General features: G+C 42.3%; 1 protein-coding gene across 10 annotated transcripts in view; it reads right to left on the minus strand.

The window, feature by feature from the left end:
- Positions 1–17523, minus strand: part of FAM13A (family with sequence similarity 13 member A) — a 133824-nt gene that overhangs the window by 27902 nt on the left and 88399 nt on the right. For 8 of the 10 annotated variants that reach the window (XR_008820990.1, XM_056333243.1, XM_056333218.1 and 5 more), the window contains 5 exons: positions 12737–12781; positions 10960–11139; positions 7918–8104; positions 4947–5023; positions 4252–4294 (listed from right to left, as the gene is read on the minus strand). Coding sequence is in view for 9 of the 10 variants with exons in the window: in XM_056333243.1 (XP_056189218.1) it covers positions 4252–4294; positions 4947–5023; positions 7918–8104; positions 10960–11139; positions 12737–12781 (532 nt within the window). In the remaining variant the exon portion in view is untranslated. The remainder of the gene's footprint in view (positions 1–4251; positions 4295–4946; positions 5024–7917; positions 8105–10959; positions 11140–12736; positions 12782–17523) is intronic. The other 2 variants (XM_056333237.1, XM_056333227.1) reach the window with 2 other exon arrangements.

Consider the following 17523-nt stretch of genomic DNA (forward strand, 5'->3'; position numbering starts at 1 on the left):
GTCAAGTAAATGATTCATCATTTAGCGCTACCTAGAAGCAACCGCTGTTTGCTTCACCACTATTCACCCCTGCACATACCACACGTCGTGTGCATTTATGCAGAAATCACTGCCATTCCCACAATGCAGATACACAGTGCGCGTGTCTGCAACAGTGTGCTTGATGACATGGGCAGTTTTGTCACTCTACCATGAAATAGCTGTAATGCCTCACAGAGGGCAGTCGGGAAAAGGAAGCGTAAGGCGTGTACATAAACATATAGTGTGATAATGTATAAACCCACCAACAAACGGAGCTATCCGAATAGACAGCGGCACATTACTACGTAAGCTATTTGATCTTGGTAAGAACAGCTTGGGTATAATTCTCTCAAACAGAGTCCAGCAGGTAGCCAACATGCAGATGTCCCCCTGCAGGAATTCTGATAATCTAGTTAGCCACCTGCATATGCTGATGTGTGAAGAAAACGGGCCTGAAGAAAATAACCAGTACATTTGGACATGTTTTATTTGTGAATCCAGAAGCATGGCCAAACTGTATTAAATCAATATCCTTAGTATATGCCAGTACGGCACATTTAATTTTTTTCATCTGCATAGAGCTAATGATGGGTTGTGGGTTTTTTCCACTCTGAGCAGAGGAAAAACAAGTAAACTTCATGCTGGGAGGGGAAAAATCTGCCCAGTAGACAAATTATATGAATCAATGTTTTTATCTGGATTCAATCCCATCAATCCCTGCAACTGGACAGGGTGCTGGACTATCTCATCTAGGCTCCCTTTCCTGTGAAAGGTTGGCCTAGGTGATCTTCCAAGGTCCCTCCCAGCCGGGGCTGTTCTACGGTTCTAAAAACCTGAGTGATGAACACACTGGTACTTGTAAAAAGTGTTCTGCATTGTATTTGTGTAAGGTTTGTATTTCCTTTTCATTTCAATAAATTGTCTTTTTGAATCTTTATAACAAAAGAAACACTAAATGACAGTTTGCCAAGCACTAATAACTTGTACAGCTTGACACTAAATCTGATTACAAATGTGTTTATTGTGAGAGCTGTAGATGGAAAAATTGCTAATTCATTATTCAATATCTTTTAAGCTGCTTCCAGGTTGGAAGGACTGAAATACTTCAAGGTCCAAGAACAAATTTCTTGCCAGGATCTAAATAGTCAGCGTACATTACAAACATAAAGACTGGTCAGTGGCCAGAAACAGGCAGTCTTCTACATTTAGTAAAGAACAAACTGTACCAGTTGATAAACTGCATTTAAATTGCCAGCACAGTATTTTAAGGCTGAAAGAAATAAATCAGTTAAGTTTCAAAGTAGGTGCTACTTTTAATATCATCAAGAAGCGTGAAGAGAGGAACTTACCTAGATTTTAAAAATTTCAAAGGTAATTTCAAAAGAAAATACCATCCTGTCACCACCACTGATACCAACTTCAGAGTTAAATGTCTTTCTATGAAGAGTGTACAACCTCCTGACTTCTACAAAGACTTGTTAAAAATATCTGTAGCAGACATAAGAGCACTTCCCAGATGGGTAAATGTTTCCATTACACATATATTAGAAAGATCGTATCAACGCTGTCTTCCTTCTAAAGTCACTTCAGCTGTTGGAAACATTTAAAAGCTGTTTAAAAAACAGACGTGTGCTGTGCCTGCAGCCGGTTACTCTCCTTGCTCACTGATGTAGCCTCTAACACAATAAATCATTAGGTGTTCTGGAGAACAGTGGTGGTACAAATCCAGGAGACTCAAGAAAGCAGATGTTTAACCTTCTTTGCACTAACGCTCCAAACCCATGCAGTGGTGGATGATTCAGTATTTGATTTCCTGATGCCACCAGTTGCCAACCCCCAGGACCAAAACCAAGTAAGGGAGAACCACTGTGCTTTAGGTATGGATGTGCCACAACTGCCCACAAACCCAAGGGGCAGCAAGTTCATGATTTCAGTAGCAGGTGGCAGTCACAACGTACACATAAATGACCACCCAAAAATCTTCAAACTAGGCACCTGATTTCTATTTTTTAGAAGCTTCTCCTGCAGCCGTGCTTTGCAGGTACCTCTAACTACAGATCTAAGTAACCAAGTCAGCTGCTTTGATTCTCCCTGCTCCAAAAGAGACTCAGCATAAAGAGCAGCTTAAGCAGCTAGAAGTAAAAGGCAACATAAAGGTCTTTGAATTCTGATCAGGAAGTTGTATTCTGTTTGATTACACGTGGACTGAAATCAATTTTATTTAAAAGGCTTGCTTCCCCCACATCTGACCATCCACTACAACCACAAGCAGGAAGTATCCTTAAGCACCTGTTGCTAACACCGTCTGACGCAAGCACGCAGCCATGCTGCTGCCTTACTCCTGAGTCATGCTAATCCCCCTCTACACCTGTTGCCACGCTGCTGTGAATCCTCAACACCCTTCCCCTACCAAGACTTGGGTACTAGAAACCTGTGTTTTTCAAATCAGTCTACATCCTAGAGCTTAGCTGCTTCCGAGGGCACATTACGAAGGCTACAAAAGCACCGAAAATTCATTCAGGACACGTGTTTCAAGGTATTTTTACTGCACCATGGACATGCAAGTCTGCACAACTGGTAGCTACGGCAAATTCCAAATACCTTTCCTAATATCTTCAGACTGGAGACAAGGTGAGAAAGAGTATGAAAGTCCCTGTCCCTTCCTCATCCTGAATGAGCTTTTTGTTACGGAAGGTACGTCTTTAAGCTGCCCTAAGCTAAAGCCTTACAAGGGACAAGGAATGTAAAATTACCCTGCAGGAATGTAACATTTTCTGGACCTTGTAATTCGTACATAATACAATCTCTGGGTTAAGGTTACATCTTCTCCCGCAGTTAAAATTCTAAATTTTAAAACTCTTCCTAAGGAGAAGTTTGTTTTAAGATTATGATTTCATATTCACATATACCTCGCCCAGATTAATTTAAAAGCTTAATGGGAGTATTGTGTGGCATGGCAGTGACAGCACCTTCTCCACATGCAAGCTGGTACGTGAGGAACAAGGTGTTGCAAAATCCATGCTCTGGAAAACACAACAGCTCGTAAGCAAGTGCAGGATCATTGGGAATTACTACTGACCCTCTGGGAGCAAAGTAGGAGATCCACCTAAAGCCCAGTTAGAGCAGTGATCAAAGGCAACACTGAACACCCCTCGCACAGTTTACAAGTTTCAGTGTCCCCTGAACTTCTGCAGTTACAAACACAGCTGGTCAGAGCCCAGCTGTTAGCAAATAATCTCTTTTACCTTTCCTGCTAGATGGAAATAATACCTACCAGAAACAAAGTCTTTCAAAGGCTATAAATGCATAGAGGCTGTTATTAAAAACAAACACACACCACCACCCCCCAAAAAAACCCAAAACAACCAAAAACACAAGAGGAGGCTATTTTAAAAATACTACCAGCCCTCAGTTAACTTCCAGACGGCCACAGAAACCAGACATTGTCCACAGCTGTTTTAGTGTGCTCCTCTGAAACGGGTGCACAGCTGAGGGAGAGGCACCTCGGATAACTCTCCCCAGTATTTTAGATGCTTGGCTGCCTGGAAGTGTTTCAAGCAAACTCAAACGAACCACTGACTGCAACGGTGTTCACCTAATCCAACCCCAGCCTTTCCATTGCGGAACAGTTAGATGAAAAACACCATAAAGTGAATGCCGGAGTGTGGTACTGAGCAGAAATGGAAAGTTTTGGAAAAAACTTTTGCCATCAATGTCACATCTCCCCTCCTGACAGCCATCCAACTACCAATTCCTACAGAGAAGCAGGAGATGTTCCAGTTTTCTAAGACAAATGGAAGACCCGCATTCAAAGGCAACATTGGGAATGCATAAATAAAAGACCAAATGATTTTAGAGAAATCAAGAGAGACAAGCTGATCTTCTACCCTGGGAGATAACCAGTCACACACCCTGTTTGTAATGATTAACAAGGGAACTCAGCGTCACTTAAACCAAAGTGCTGACTTCAGTGACGCTTCCCTTTTTGGCAAGGAGGGATCGAAGGGACTGAAGCAGATGCTTTCAGATTCCTCAGCAGCTGAGAGGCTCCCTAAATTATGTAAATAAAAAGCAGAAGGAAGGAAAGGAAAGAAAAAAGCAAACGCTAACTCCATTTCTCTGGGAGAAATGCAATTTCACAGAACTAGATGCCTAACTACCTGTTTCCACTCAATAAAAAGCCCATTTAGAGACCACAAAACTGAAACACAAAATCCAAAAAATACCAACCTGAGGGTGCCTGAAAAAAACCTCATCGTTTTCACTTTCTTTGCTACAAAAAAACACAAAAAACACACCAACATATTACAAATGCAAAACCAGACTTGTCTTATAACAAAAACAAGCAGGACTTCTGCACACACAGGTTTTTAGATTCTTGCTATGGCTGCACACATTAATTCATTCAGTAGACAAAGGGACAGGAGCTATTTGTGGAAAATATAATGTCAATTAATTCTAGTGCCCTTAATCCAAACCTTAATCTCTCCACAAACATAACTGTGGAGAGAAACTGTCGTTTCAGGTGAGCAGAGTGGGGCTGTACAGCTCTCGCAGAGGAGCAAAGCACAAAGAAAAGGGCTGGACCCCGCGGCCAGGTGAGACAGGCCCTGCAGCCCTCCGTGTGCAGCGCGCTGGTTCAGGTGCTTCACAGCTGACTTCTCAAGTCTGCATCATCAGCATCTTCAGTGCTGTGCTTAACGGGCTGGGAGAAGAGTCTTGGTGGCATACGCTGCTGTGCAGAGCCCACACAACATATGCAGGGCCTCCATACAGCTCTACTTTGAAGCTAACACAGTGGATAATGCTGTTCTGCAGCATAACTACATGTCACCCTCATAGTCTGTGGTGGAAGATCTCTTAGGCTGTACTACAACCACAGGGAAAATAAAACTTACATATATTTAAAGAAAAAAAAAAATCACCTTTCTTCAGATAAAATTTCCATGTCATCAGGTCCTGTTCTGTCTATAGGCCTGGATGAGCTAAAGCTTTCCATAGTCTGTAATACAGCAAATGTTAAAGCAGTAAGATACATAAGAGAAATGGAGTCCAGCTGCAGGCCATTAAACAGATCAAATACAGGAATATCCAACAGGACTTCTAGAAACAAGACAACCACCAGACTATTGCCTATTGCACGTTTATAACAAAACAAACCCCAGACTTTGTTGCCCATAACCTGCAAAAACCCACAACTGCTCACTGCTTTGTTGCTTTTATCAGATGACCTCAAGATAATGTAAGTAATGTAATAATGCTGCATGGTACTCTGTCTGTTCCCATTTTACAGACTGAGAGACAGGCTGAACTTGAGAGTAATTCTGCGGTGTGTACAAGTCCTGTAAGAGCAGATACCAAAATCCACAGCATCTTCCCAGCAGGACTACTTATGCCCATCTTAGAAAATACCCTCCTTCTTAGCCAAACCCTTCCCTAGTTTCTTCTTAAACAGGCAGAAGAACGCAAAGAGACTGTCATGTACACAGAGGTAATGTTAAGTTGTCCCAATACAAATGCAGGGCAAGAAATTCAACTGGTTATGACAACTTGTTCTGGAATTTGTCTTGGCTACCTTTAGAAACATTAACACTATTGTCTTCTAAGAGCTTGAGAAACTACTGTGAAGACAAGCCACTTGGGGCACATGTCCAGGAGGTCTTCTACCCTGGCTGTGGGCAAACCCCTCTTAAATAGAAGGACGTCAGTAAGCAGAATGGAGCGTGGTTCCTGCCCCAGCCCTGGGAACTGTATGTACAGACTTCTTGGGGCACTCACAGCCCTCTCTCACCTGCTACACCTCCAGCCCCATAAGGTGACACAGCTCAGCCATTCCAGCCCTGCCCAAAGTGATTCTTCAAGTCCTACTGGCACCTGGCTACTGTGCCTCTGAAGTGCGGTTACAAGCTTTTAATGCTTTGTGGTTGATTTGCTCAGGAGAGTAAGCGGAACTGACAGTTCTTCCACCGCTGACTTACGCTTTTGAGTCAGATGCAATTAGACAGCTAAGAGGAAAGCTTCCACACACTGTCCTACATACTCTTTCAGGCTTTGAAAAGCAGGAAAGCTCAGAAAAGGGTAGCTAAGAAGATGCAACATCACAGGTTTGTTTACGTGATGAAGGCCTATTAGCAAATGCTAAGGAGCAGGTTATGTCCCCAAAGCAGGTAGTCTAATTTGGGTTATTACTTGAAGTGTACAGATGTAGCCAAAAGAGAGCTGAACCACCACACATCTTGCCAGTAGTCTCTGAAATGCAACTATGAAATAAGCCACACTCATGAAAATTTAAAAAGCAGCCTTTGCTCTTCAAAAAGAGTAGCACCATGCTCTCTGCCAGCTGTTTCATAACAATACTCCCAGCTGACAATCCCACTGCAACACCTCCTCTAGCAAAGCAAGAACCACACTGACAGTCATCTTGGTCAAAGTGCTTTTTGTGCAAGGTTAGTCCATTTTATGTTCCTTTCAGCCTCTGCCCCTCAGGAGATCCAAAAATGAGAGGCAGGGTGAATTCCAGTGGACATACTAACTTTGAGGACATTTCAATACTTCATGGATGTTTTTCAGGTCCACAGCAAAAGCAGACACTTCTGTCAGTCTTTCCTAAATCCCGAGCGAAATTCTCATTTAAACTGCTTTACGCTCCACAGGTACACAGAAGAGATGCAGAAAAGAATGTAAGCACTCGACCTTTGCCTATCAAAGTCCACTGCTACAAGCAAAGACGCAAAGTGCGCGTGTGCCTATCTCACCATGCTATTTCATGAAGTATCATGATTACTGATATAGAGCACTGAATCTCTACAGCCTACAATTTTTGGCAACTTCCCATCTTTTCATCACAAAGAGAAGTCAAATCCGCCTCTCTCTAGAATGCCTGCACAGGGTAACAGCATCAGGTAATTGCAATTTTGTGACCTAAACAAAATGACTCCCAACGCAATGTCACATGAAGAAGGAACTCACACACAGCAGGCTCTAAAAATTAATCAAGTACAACTGAAGGAAATGTCCTACAGCTCAGAAGGACAGTCTCTTCACACTGCTTTCACTCTACTGACCATGTAATGCATGCCTGGTGCTAGGCACCGGGATGCACAGCACTTCTGCCACTGCAAGTAGACCCTGCACTGAAGCGCAGTACAGTTTCTCAACTGCTGACACTACAACAAGTGTCTGGTTTGGTTGAAAGTGAAGGAGGGTGCATCAGTTTTACTCTACAGCTTGTAAAAGTTGACAAATTGTCTTCTATTGTGACGGTCACACACGAATATGATGGGCAAATTCTATAGCATTCCAGATTTTTAGGACATTCTATCAGTCTCATTTACCTCCTCCGTAAAAGGTAGCTAGAGGGATCATTTTTTGGACCAACACACTCCAAAGCGTTCTGTAAACTGTAAACAGCACAGTAACTCACAGACTTCAGGGAAAAGGCATAAAACACCTTTGTCATCTTACCAAGAAGTCACTTGCAATCTACAGTTTCGGAACTTAGCAGGAATATAAAAATAAACTTGACCTAAAGATGTGAGAACCTGCATCTGAGGTTCCAACCTCCTTGCAAGACTTTTGAATGACTAGGAAAAAGATTGACTCTCTTTTTCCTTTTCCAACGTTCTTTGGCAAATTCAAAAGGAAAAAGCAAAAAGTTGGGGAAAGAGAAAATGACTGCAGATGGAGTAAGAGGATCATAGCAGAAATACGGTTTCTAAGTTGCCTCATCACAGGTTACAAGGGCGGGATCCAGTGTTCCCCATAGTCCAAAGTAGCCACTTATGCTTGCATTGTAGGCAAAAATGGCTACCCAAGGGAACCAGATTGCACTGAAATAAAAAAATACTTTTCCCCACCCTAGTACTAGGCATCAAATAGTACAGCACGCCAGCTTACCACAGGACTGTCCTGGTTGTCATTAAGCTCTGAAAGCTTGGTGCTGGATTTCTGCCGTTTTGGCTTATTCCTTTCACTAAGATATCCAGAGCTGTTGTCCTGTAATTTTTCTACTTCTTGAGTAGCTAGAATACAGTCTTCAAGATTGCTGAATCCAGAAGGAATGTTTTCTTTGTTGACGACTTCCCTAAAAAGAAAAAGGACATTACAAGAGGTTGTTTAAAACACTCTACCGCTACATTTACGGTAGCAATAGAGAAATGCATCACGGTGATTGACTCAGTTCCGTCAATGTCTTCTACAGCCTATGAAACCAGTATCTCTGGTTCTTCCTACTGCAGCAAACACCACACACTGTGCAATGCTAAATCCCATTGAGGAGTGAAAGCCAGGTGTATACACCTCAGATGAGAAAGCTGTGAGGATCAACATTTGGGACTTGATTCACTTCCCACTAAAGCCAATGCAGAGAATCCCACTGACTTCACAAGGAGACTGGACTAGCTACTGGTTGTCTGTGGTATTTTTATAGAGAATATGCAGCATATTTTCCTTTGAGACACGTGCTTTTAACTTAGAAAAGTGATTCACAGCTGCAGTCCAAGGATCTCCTTTGGTGCATGCCACCACATAATCGCCCCTCTTACTCATCTTCTTAACTGCAAGAGCAGGACTGCGGTGCTTTAGCCAAATGCTTGATTCCTATTTGGAAATTACAAAAAACAGAAAAGGGAATGCAACTCTGCAACGGCAACGCAATGGCTAAGACAGAGAACTGTTCTGCTATGTTGGGAAGTGAATGGGACAGGTAGCTTGAAGTCATCCCATGGTGCTGGGACACTCTGGGCTAGCAGGGTTTAGGCATGTTTTCCAGAAGCCTGGCCTATGGTTTACCTTGCCCAGCACAATTAGCCTGCTGGGTCCTTTAGCATGCAGTTTTCCCTTCACAGCCTTCCCCCTACTTTGTGCAATAACGAAGATGCACATACATAACACATCACTGCATTACGGGAACAAGAGAAACCCAACACATCTCATTCTACGCTGTCCTACCCTGCTGGAGGCTAAAGGCAGGCTGCTTACACTTGACATTGAAAGTGGAACATTTGCTAACTGTTGTATGTGCAGCTCCCTCATACAGCGTTGTGCAACTCCAAAGCCTGCTGTCACGAACAGCAGGAGAATTTATCTAGACTTACACTGGTGTGACAAGAAACCCATTCCTCTGTAGTATCTGCACAGTGCCAGCACGAGAAAGTTTTCAGATCAAAAACGAAACCAGAAAATTTCAGAGGTTTTCTAGATCATGAATCTCTAGGGTTTGTTGGTGGAAGAGATTTCTAATACTTCTTTGTATCTCTATGATTAAACTTCTAAGGTAAGACATCTGCCTTTGTGGAAGTTTTTACAAACCCCTGAGCAGACCAATTACATATACATAGTGTCTAGATCACGTAGTCTGCAAAGCCTGGGAGTTCACCTATGTGTTTTTGTGATAAACATTCTTCCTGTCTTAAGTCCCATCTTGTGGCATTACAAATCCTCTTGTGATACATCACAAGGCAAAGAGATTAAATCACTGACAATCAAACCAACAACCGAAAGAAGTTTTGAAAGGAACTCCCAAGTTTGACAGTTCACCCCAAAGAGTTTCAGCAATCTACCTAAGGGAACCAGGGAAAACAATCTGAACCATAGAGAGCATTCAAAACTTCCAGCGAGCTTTAAATCCTTGTCTCCAGCTTTACGGACCGAGCCTGAGCTACTGTGTCAACCATGTCTAAAGGCAGCTCTGTAACTCAATGTTGAAAAAAAAGCCCTGCAGTACTATATGCTTCCGAACACGTACACTAGCCTGTCCCTGACCTACTTACCTGAGAAGCCTGTCGGCAGGGCTACTAAACAAGAAAAACTACTTCAGAGCTGCTGCCAGATACTTGGGTGACTTGCAAACGCTGATTTCCCAGTCCATCTTCACAGCGTATTTTCATTCACTATGGATATGGCTTATTATTTTGTAACTACAGACTTTTTTACAACAGTAGCATTGATGCATTTTGGGAAATACCACGGCTGCAGCATTAACACAAGGTATTGCTGGTTATGCACCTGTACAGAAGTGGCTTTGTATAGGAAGGTGCAGATCCAATAGGATTTGGGGAATTCAGCACCCAGAGAAAAAACCCAAGAAACTAAATGTTTGTTTTGGAATCTAACTTGAAATCCTAGCAATCCAATACTACAGTCAAATATACACACTCTTTACAAGAAGAAGTGCTGTGTTAAAAGCTAGATATATGTGTAAGCACTGTTTAGATCACGGCCTTGCAAAGTCTGTCGTTACAGTTCCTCAAAGATAGCTATGCCTTGGGGAAGTGTTTGTTAAGGCTGCGATGGTAATACATTTGTACCACACAATATATGCCCCAAGCAGAGGGGCATAAAAGGAAAAACAGGTATTATTTTTACTCTTTGACAGACATTTGATGAAACTCACCACTAAATAATTCTTAAATTTTGTGTAACAGGGTGGATAAAAATTCTTAAATTGATTAAGCAAAAGGAAGTTTTTTCTACTTTCAGACAAACTCCCAAGTCTCTTCAATAAACCTAAACATAAGCTGTGCCTCCGCATACAAAAGGGGAACTTGATCTCATTTCTGAAGGCATTCTGAATTCAGAAAAGCATCTAAACGCAGTGTTTTTATCTAAAGAAAGTTACAGGCAATGGGGCCAACTGCTTGGGAATTTCCACTAAAGCAACAAATACTGTAATTAAAAACTCCACTATATTGTGAAAAAAAACGGATTCTTATCATGCTTTGCGCATGGTAAGATCCATGACCTCTAACAAACTACATTTTCCAGCTCTAACTGATGCAATGGAGCTCTGCACAGGCACTGCAGCCTGCTCTGCACTTTCAACACAGGGCAAGGGCCAGTGCATTTCATAACAGAACTAAGCATTGCCTTGATAAGAGGACATGACTAGGGTACACTTAATCAAATATACTTTCCAGAACAAAGAAATCAGGCTCATACATGTCTCTGTTTCTCCGGGCTTCCTCCTGCTCTTTGTGGTATCGCCTCCTCTGCCTGGCAGACACATTAGAAGAGGCTGAAGATGTTCCCGATTCAGAGTCATCTGAACTCTGGCCGCCTGAGCCATGAACATCAAAGAGATGCTGCTCCACGGCTGAGCGGATTGTCTTCTCTAAATACCTGTCAAGCCGAAAAATAAGGTCAATTGAGCTCAAAGACTGTGGAGCTCCCTCTCTGCAACATTAAATAAAGCAAGGGTATCTGAGGGTTATGTTTTACGATGGCAAGGCAGTATAAAAATGTCCTAGCACTCTGACATCTGCAAAGAGCTAAGCCAAAATCTTCAGATACCCTGATGACCCTTAGAAGAGCTAAGCCTTCCCAATTCATCTTGTTCTTTTTTATTTTTAGGGATGTTTGAACCTTCAGTAAAACAGCTAATTTCACTTACTGCACTAGACATTGGTGCCTAACTTTCACTCTCCACTTTAACAGTCCTTGCCCTGACAAAATTGTATTTGATATCCAGCCATGCTGACACCGGCCAAGCCTCTTGGACAATCCGAGCTCAGCGAGGCAATGAGGATCATCTGCAAGGTGATTCACTGCTCTCCCACAGAGGGATGAGAACATGCAAACAGCACTTCACTACAACCTCCTCACACACTTAACTCGGTGACCAAGCATGCGTTTGGTTCTGAGTTCACCTGAGTTCATGCTGCTTTCGCACTGTTCTTACGCCATGAATGCACCCACAACGAAACTTGACTTGCTCTGGAGTGCGATCACCAGCACGCCCACCGGCAGTAAGAGGGCTTCCACACAAGCCACAGCAAGGGACCCTCTGCAGTTGCATCAGTTAAAGATGTGAGACTACTTCAACTTTCAACACAATCAAATCTCCTTCATTTTGGTACTAACATTTTCTTGTAATATATCCTTCCTTCCGAGGAAGTTTTTATGGGCAAACTCTAAATGTGTGTGTGTGTATGTTAAAAGATCATTTAGAAACACATTTTTGCATACCCCACCCCTGTTTCTTGCAATGCTTTAAGCAGTCTACTGAAGAATGAGTTTTTCAAAAACATGCCTGTCCAAAGTCCATATATTGCTTCTAGTGCTTTCTCCATAACTAAAAAAGTTATTTGCAGGATTTGCTGGTTAATTTTCAACTGAGTAGCTATGAGTATGGGAACCTGTACCTGTGCTGACTTCTCCCGAGAATTTACAGAAGTTGTTGCTAAGTTGCTATAGTTAGAAGTCTGCTGAGACTGCAGTTCCCAAAAATGTCAAAAGGTCTTGCAACTGCAAAACCCCATGTGGTTTAACCAGGCAAGTATGTCTGTGTTTCATGTATTGACAAGAATCAGTTCTGCAAACCCATCAACCATTGGGAATTTCCAGCTCCAGCAAGGGAACCAACTTGTTAACTCTGCTGCTCCCAGTTATGGTAGTGGGGTCAAGCCCTGTCCTCTGCTGGGGTACAACAAGGTGCAAACAAGAGCAAGAGGATGACACAGTATGAATGGCTTCTCCAAATATGCAAGTCCTGCCTAACCAAAACATCACAGGCACAGTGTGAGAAAAGAACCAAGGGCCTGAGAATTTTTCAGAAGGATGTGATTTATTATCATTGCAGATGCTTTGGTTTGGGAAACATTGTCTTTTTGTTTGTGTAAGCACAATTCTTAAAGAGAAATCAATGAATAACCAGCAATACTTTAAAAAGCTCTGACATACAAAAAAGGCAGCTACAAAAATTGTAGGAGATACTTACTCTCCTGTAGCAGGAATGTTACTGCTGACTTGTGATACATGGGCACTGTGGAAAAGAAAAAAAGCAGAGAAAGTTAGATCTAAGTATCATAACAAGGTCTTAAAAACCCCTTTTCTTTGCAGTACTAAGATTTAAAGGTCTGAGTCGTCTCAACAGCAATTGCATGTGTGTGCACATGACTTGTAAAAGGGTTTTCCCCTTAAGGAATTTTCACTCCCATGGTATTGTGGCGCATTTTGACAATGCCAATATCCTAAAGAATTAATTTTCCTGTCATGCCCTTGCAGTAGGCCAAGGTGTAACAGAAAATATTTCAACCTCAACATGCTCCAGATTATTGGCTTTCTTCTTACCCTTCTGCTGCTGCAGGTTGTTTTTAGCCTTATCACAAAAGTCCTTGTCTTTTGAAAATGTATGGTCTGTGAAAGGTGACTTAATATTTAAGAATCTTTAAATATTAATGGACGACAAAGTCAAAATACATATTTTGCACAGTTCTCCTGCTACTCTGATACTCGTGTTCTTTGCCTCACGTTTTAAAAAATAAAACATATGCTCTCTTCTTTCTCTTTTCCCTCTGTCTGTTTTCAGGCTCAGGCAGAGCCAACGTGACTGTAGGTGTCATCGCTTGCTGTTTAAAGCCCTTCTGAACAAGCTGACGTGCCACTTTGCGCAGCTGAGGTCTGCCTTACACTGTCACTGCTCGCCTCCCTTTGCCAAGCTGAGTCCCATCCTGCCCCTTCTTCCCCCACACTGACTCGGCTCTGCAGACAAGGTGACACTTTTTGCCTATTCATTCCTCTTGTGATCTTTGTTAAGTCAAGTAAGTTACATGCCTAGGGGCTTCATTTTGATTTAGCCCTGTTATCAGCAACGGAATTAGCAGTACCACCGACTGATCTATCCCAATGAAATGGCACTGCATGGCCAGGGTATGAGCCAGGCTGGGCACAAATTCTGCCTCCTGCCAAAACCACCATCCATTACTTTCAGCCTTTACCACCTTCTCCCAAACCGTTTCAATGCAGAAGAACCACCAACGGCTGACTTCCCTCCACCAGCCAAAGGTTTCCTCCTCTGCTTCCCTCAAATATTTCACGCTTCACCATACAGACCCAGAGCCAGCCAAGACGCTGCAGCACTCTCAGGTCATAACCGCTCTGTGGCTTTCCTGGGTTTGAGTGTCACTTGTGGCGGAAGGCAGGTGACAGAGGACAAGAAGGGTAAATGAAGAGCCACTACAGCCAGTTTAACCAAACTAACAAACCAGGCTAACTCCTGCAGTGAAGTACAACCCCCACAAACACTCAACTACAAATCAGAGTCCCCATACGCTTCAGCTTCCCTTGGCTGAGCCAGTGCTCCCCTCGGTGTGAGCAAAGCAGTGTGCCCGAAGCACATGTGCTTCTCTTCCAGTCCCAGTTTCACCCGGTGCTCGTCTCCAGCCCAGGGACAGGTCCCTGCAGCAGTGGCACCGTGTGAAAAACATCGATTTGCCAGTATATCCCACATCACCTGCACAGCATCCCAGCAGCTGTGTCATTCAGATGATTTCATGAACAGAAGACATACAAACAAATATTACCGTATTTATTATTATGGGCATGCAATCTGCACATAGGAAAACAAAATATTTGCAAGATCCCTCTCTTTCCACATGTGATATCTTGACTATTAACTACTGGTTGGCTTTGAAATTTGAAGAGTAAATGTCAAGTACCCTACTTGCTTTCCCGTTCACTTACATGAACTATTCGGGCTCTTCACAGCCTGAAACCATTTTTTAAGATGTGGCCTCCCGTGGGAGATGAATTAGGAAGAAAGATGCTAGTGTGGTAGGCTAAACCATGTTCCAAGATACAATTCATACACTGACTACTGTTCCTACATGCGTGGGAGTAAGTTAATATTGTATCAACTTCCTATAATATTTACTTGCAATTCATACTGAGTGGGGGTGTCTTTCATATCACACCTTTCTTCTCTGTTTTCATTTCACAAAAGTGGTGGTGGGGAGGAGATCGGATTGTTTGGATTCTGTTTTTTTTAAAACATCCCCAGGATGTAGGTATATATACTCATCAGACAAGACAGAAGATCTCAGGAAATAGCTCTTCCCTCTATTTCCAACGGAATTAACACTGTGCAAAAATGCAAACTCCTCTTTCACATAAACTTGATGAAAGGCTAGATACCGTATGTAAGTAAAACTTCATGCTGATAACTCTGTGGTGTTCAAGGCCAACTGACTATCTGCAAACCACTCGCATCAGTACTGAAAACGCACCAGCTTCTTTACGCAAAAAGTAATAAAAAGAAGAAATAAAAGATAAAGCTGCAAAAATACCTAAATAAAATGCCAAAAAAATCCCTAACACCCCAATAAATACTGTAGTTGTCCATTTCTCAGTGAATCATGTGCTTTACTAACACCAATGCAGTTTTAAGTCCATTAACCTTGCTAATTCATAATGATGCTGTATCTGTGTAACAACTACTTTGTGGTATCTAGAAAAGCCCTACTGAGATGATACAGATTCTGTTGGAGAGCCACTAATACGGTGATTTTCAAACTACCAATAAATCACAAGAAAATATGTATACAGCTACATGCCAGCGGGGTGGATGACTACAAAATGAAGCTGTGATATTCTGATTTTACTGTATTTCCCTCCTAAATACTGCTTCCTGGCATACCGAATATAGCTTTATTCATAGCCCTGTGATATTTTAATGCTCTTTTATTAGCTTTCTCTCAATAAGATGGAGACTTTAAACCAGAGTTTTTCCAGATCCACTAAATTCCTTTTAATTCCGCAATTGGTAATTTTCCTTGCTATTTCATTTTGAAGCTTAATTTAAATGCATTGCTAAGTTGCTTTATTTACTCTGCACCAACCTTTTTTACATCAAGGAAGCTGACAGTCAAAACAAATGGTGGAGGGGAGAGTTACACAGTGGCTTTAGAAATTGAGCCTGCTCAGGGACAGAGGACAGAGCAGGAGGTGCTCCAGCGCGTTACTAAACGCAGGGAAAGGCACAGCCCTGTAAGGATTTCACAGCCCAGAAGAGCAACCAGGCAGGCAGGGCATATCCTGTGGGGTTTTCCAAACTTCTTGGGTGGCAAAAGTTGCTCTGCCTTTGGATTTAAGCTTCACAGAGCACGAGAGAAGAGCCATGCCCCGAAGAGCCCTCTTGGCATGCCCGCCTGTATGGGCAGCTGCCTCGGAAGGGCTGCTTTGCTCAGTAAATCATCCGGACAATGGGAACTCATGTTCTGCTTTGCTTAATTATTTTCTCCTCATGTCTGCTCCACTTCACTGATATGTATAGTCAATTATCTCCACAGCTAGATCATCTTTATTAAATTATGCAGCTGCTACAGAGCAAGCTGAGAAATAGTGACTTTCGATAGAAATTAAAGGTTCTCCTCAGCTGATGGAAAGCAGCAGGAGTGTTTCCCAGTTCTGGGGACTTTGACTTTCAGAAAGCCAGCCACAAAACCTGCATCAAGGCACACAGCTCTTTTAAGCGCTATAAACTTTTGAACTGGCTTCTTACAACCTTCTTGCTTTTCCTTTTGGGAAGTCTGACCTTTAGCACTTCCCAGTGTTAACTTGTTTACTGAAGTCTCTTGCTCACTTTCCGAGGTGTCACCAGCTCTGGATAACACCTTGCTCCACACACAAGGTCAACTCTTACTGCATGGCCTCTCGTCCCATTCTGGTTCTACCTCAAGTATGGGAAGGTTGTATTTTCCATCACCTTTAACACATTTAACCTCCCTTGCCTCCCCTGACTAGTACTCTCTAGGTTTAAAAGATACGCACTGGAGTAAGAATTCTCTCATGCAATACCTGCACCCTATTTGATCTGCATTGTGCATCCTGTGACAGCAGGCAACTAACAGTTGGACATCCACCCCACTCACCTGTTTTTTTTTTTTCATTCAAGGTACTACTGAGCAAAACGTTAGGGCATCCAGGTATAAAAGAGCAAAGTAAAAATATCAGCCAGAGCAAACTTAGTGACGTAGTACTTTTCCAGACTGAGTTTTCATTTATGAAGTTAATGAATTAATTCTTGACCATACTTAATGGCCTAAATCATAAGCTATACTTGCGATCTGGAACTAAGGTCCTTCATTGCGTTATTAATCTCCATCTGCTTTACGCAGGAAGCAAAGCTATTTTTTCCCCTGTTTTTGTTTGTTTCTTTGTTTTTTAAAGCCAAGCACAACAGTAAGAAAGCCTCAACAGATGCAAAAGCTTCTTACCATTTTGCCATTCCAGCACAGAGGAAGATGTTTAAATGGCTCTGGCATTTCAGATGGTAAATTTCTGAAGTCCTTCCAAATACATTATTCCAACCTGTGGCCTAGGAAATTCCTATTTCATAGGTACTTACATAGCTGAAACACTTTTCACTCTCCACAACTGTGGCAATACTGCAGACTCACATTGGATCTATTTTAAGACAACTACTTCAACTGACACACATTTCCCAAAAAGGAGGATTGTGTCTCCATACAAAATGTGAAAATAATTAGTTTAAGAATAGAGATGTGCTTTTAGTTACTGGGATGTCCCATCACACAGAGGACAGACTTTCAGTGTTTTCTGAAACATTTCATCTTAATGCTTTTGTGAGCTCAGATTCAGTTACCCTTTCTTTAAATGCAGTACATTATATTTGACACTACCTTCTTACCATGCAGAAAACTAAACCCACTGAAAGCAACTGTCTTGTTTTCTTCAGGATTCCTGCTGTTTCACTTGTACTGGGAT

This window comes from Falco biarmicus, chromosome 1 (genome assembly GCF_023638135.1).
Source record: "Falco biarmicus isolate bFalBia1 chromosome 1, bFalBia1.pri, whole genome shotgun sequence".
Classification (NCBI taxonomy): Eukaryota; Metazoa; Chordata; class Aves; order Falconiformes; family Falconidae; genus Falco; species Falco biarmicus.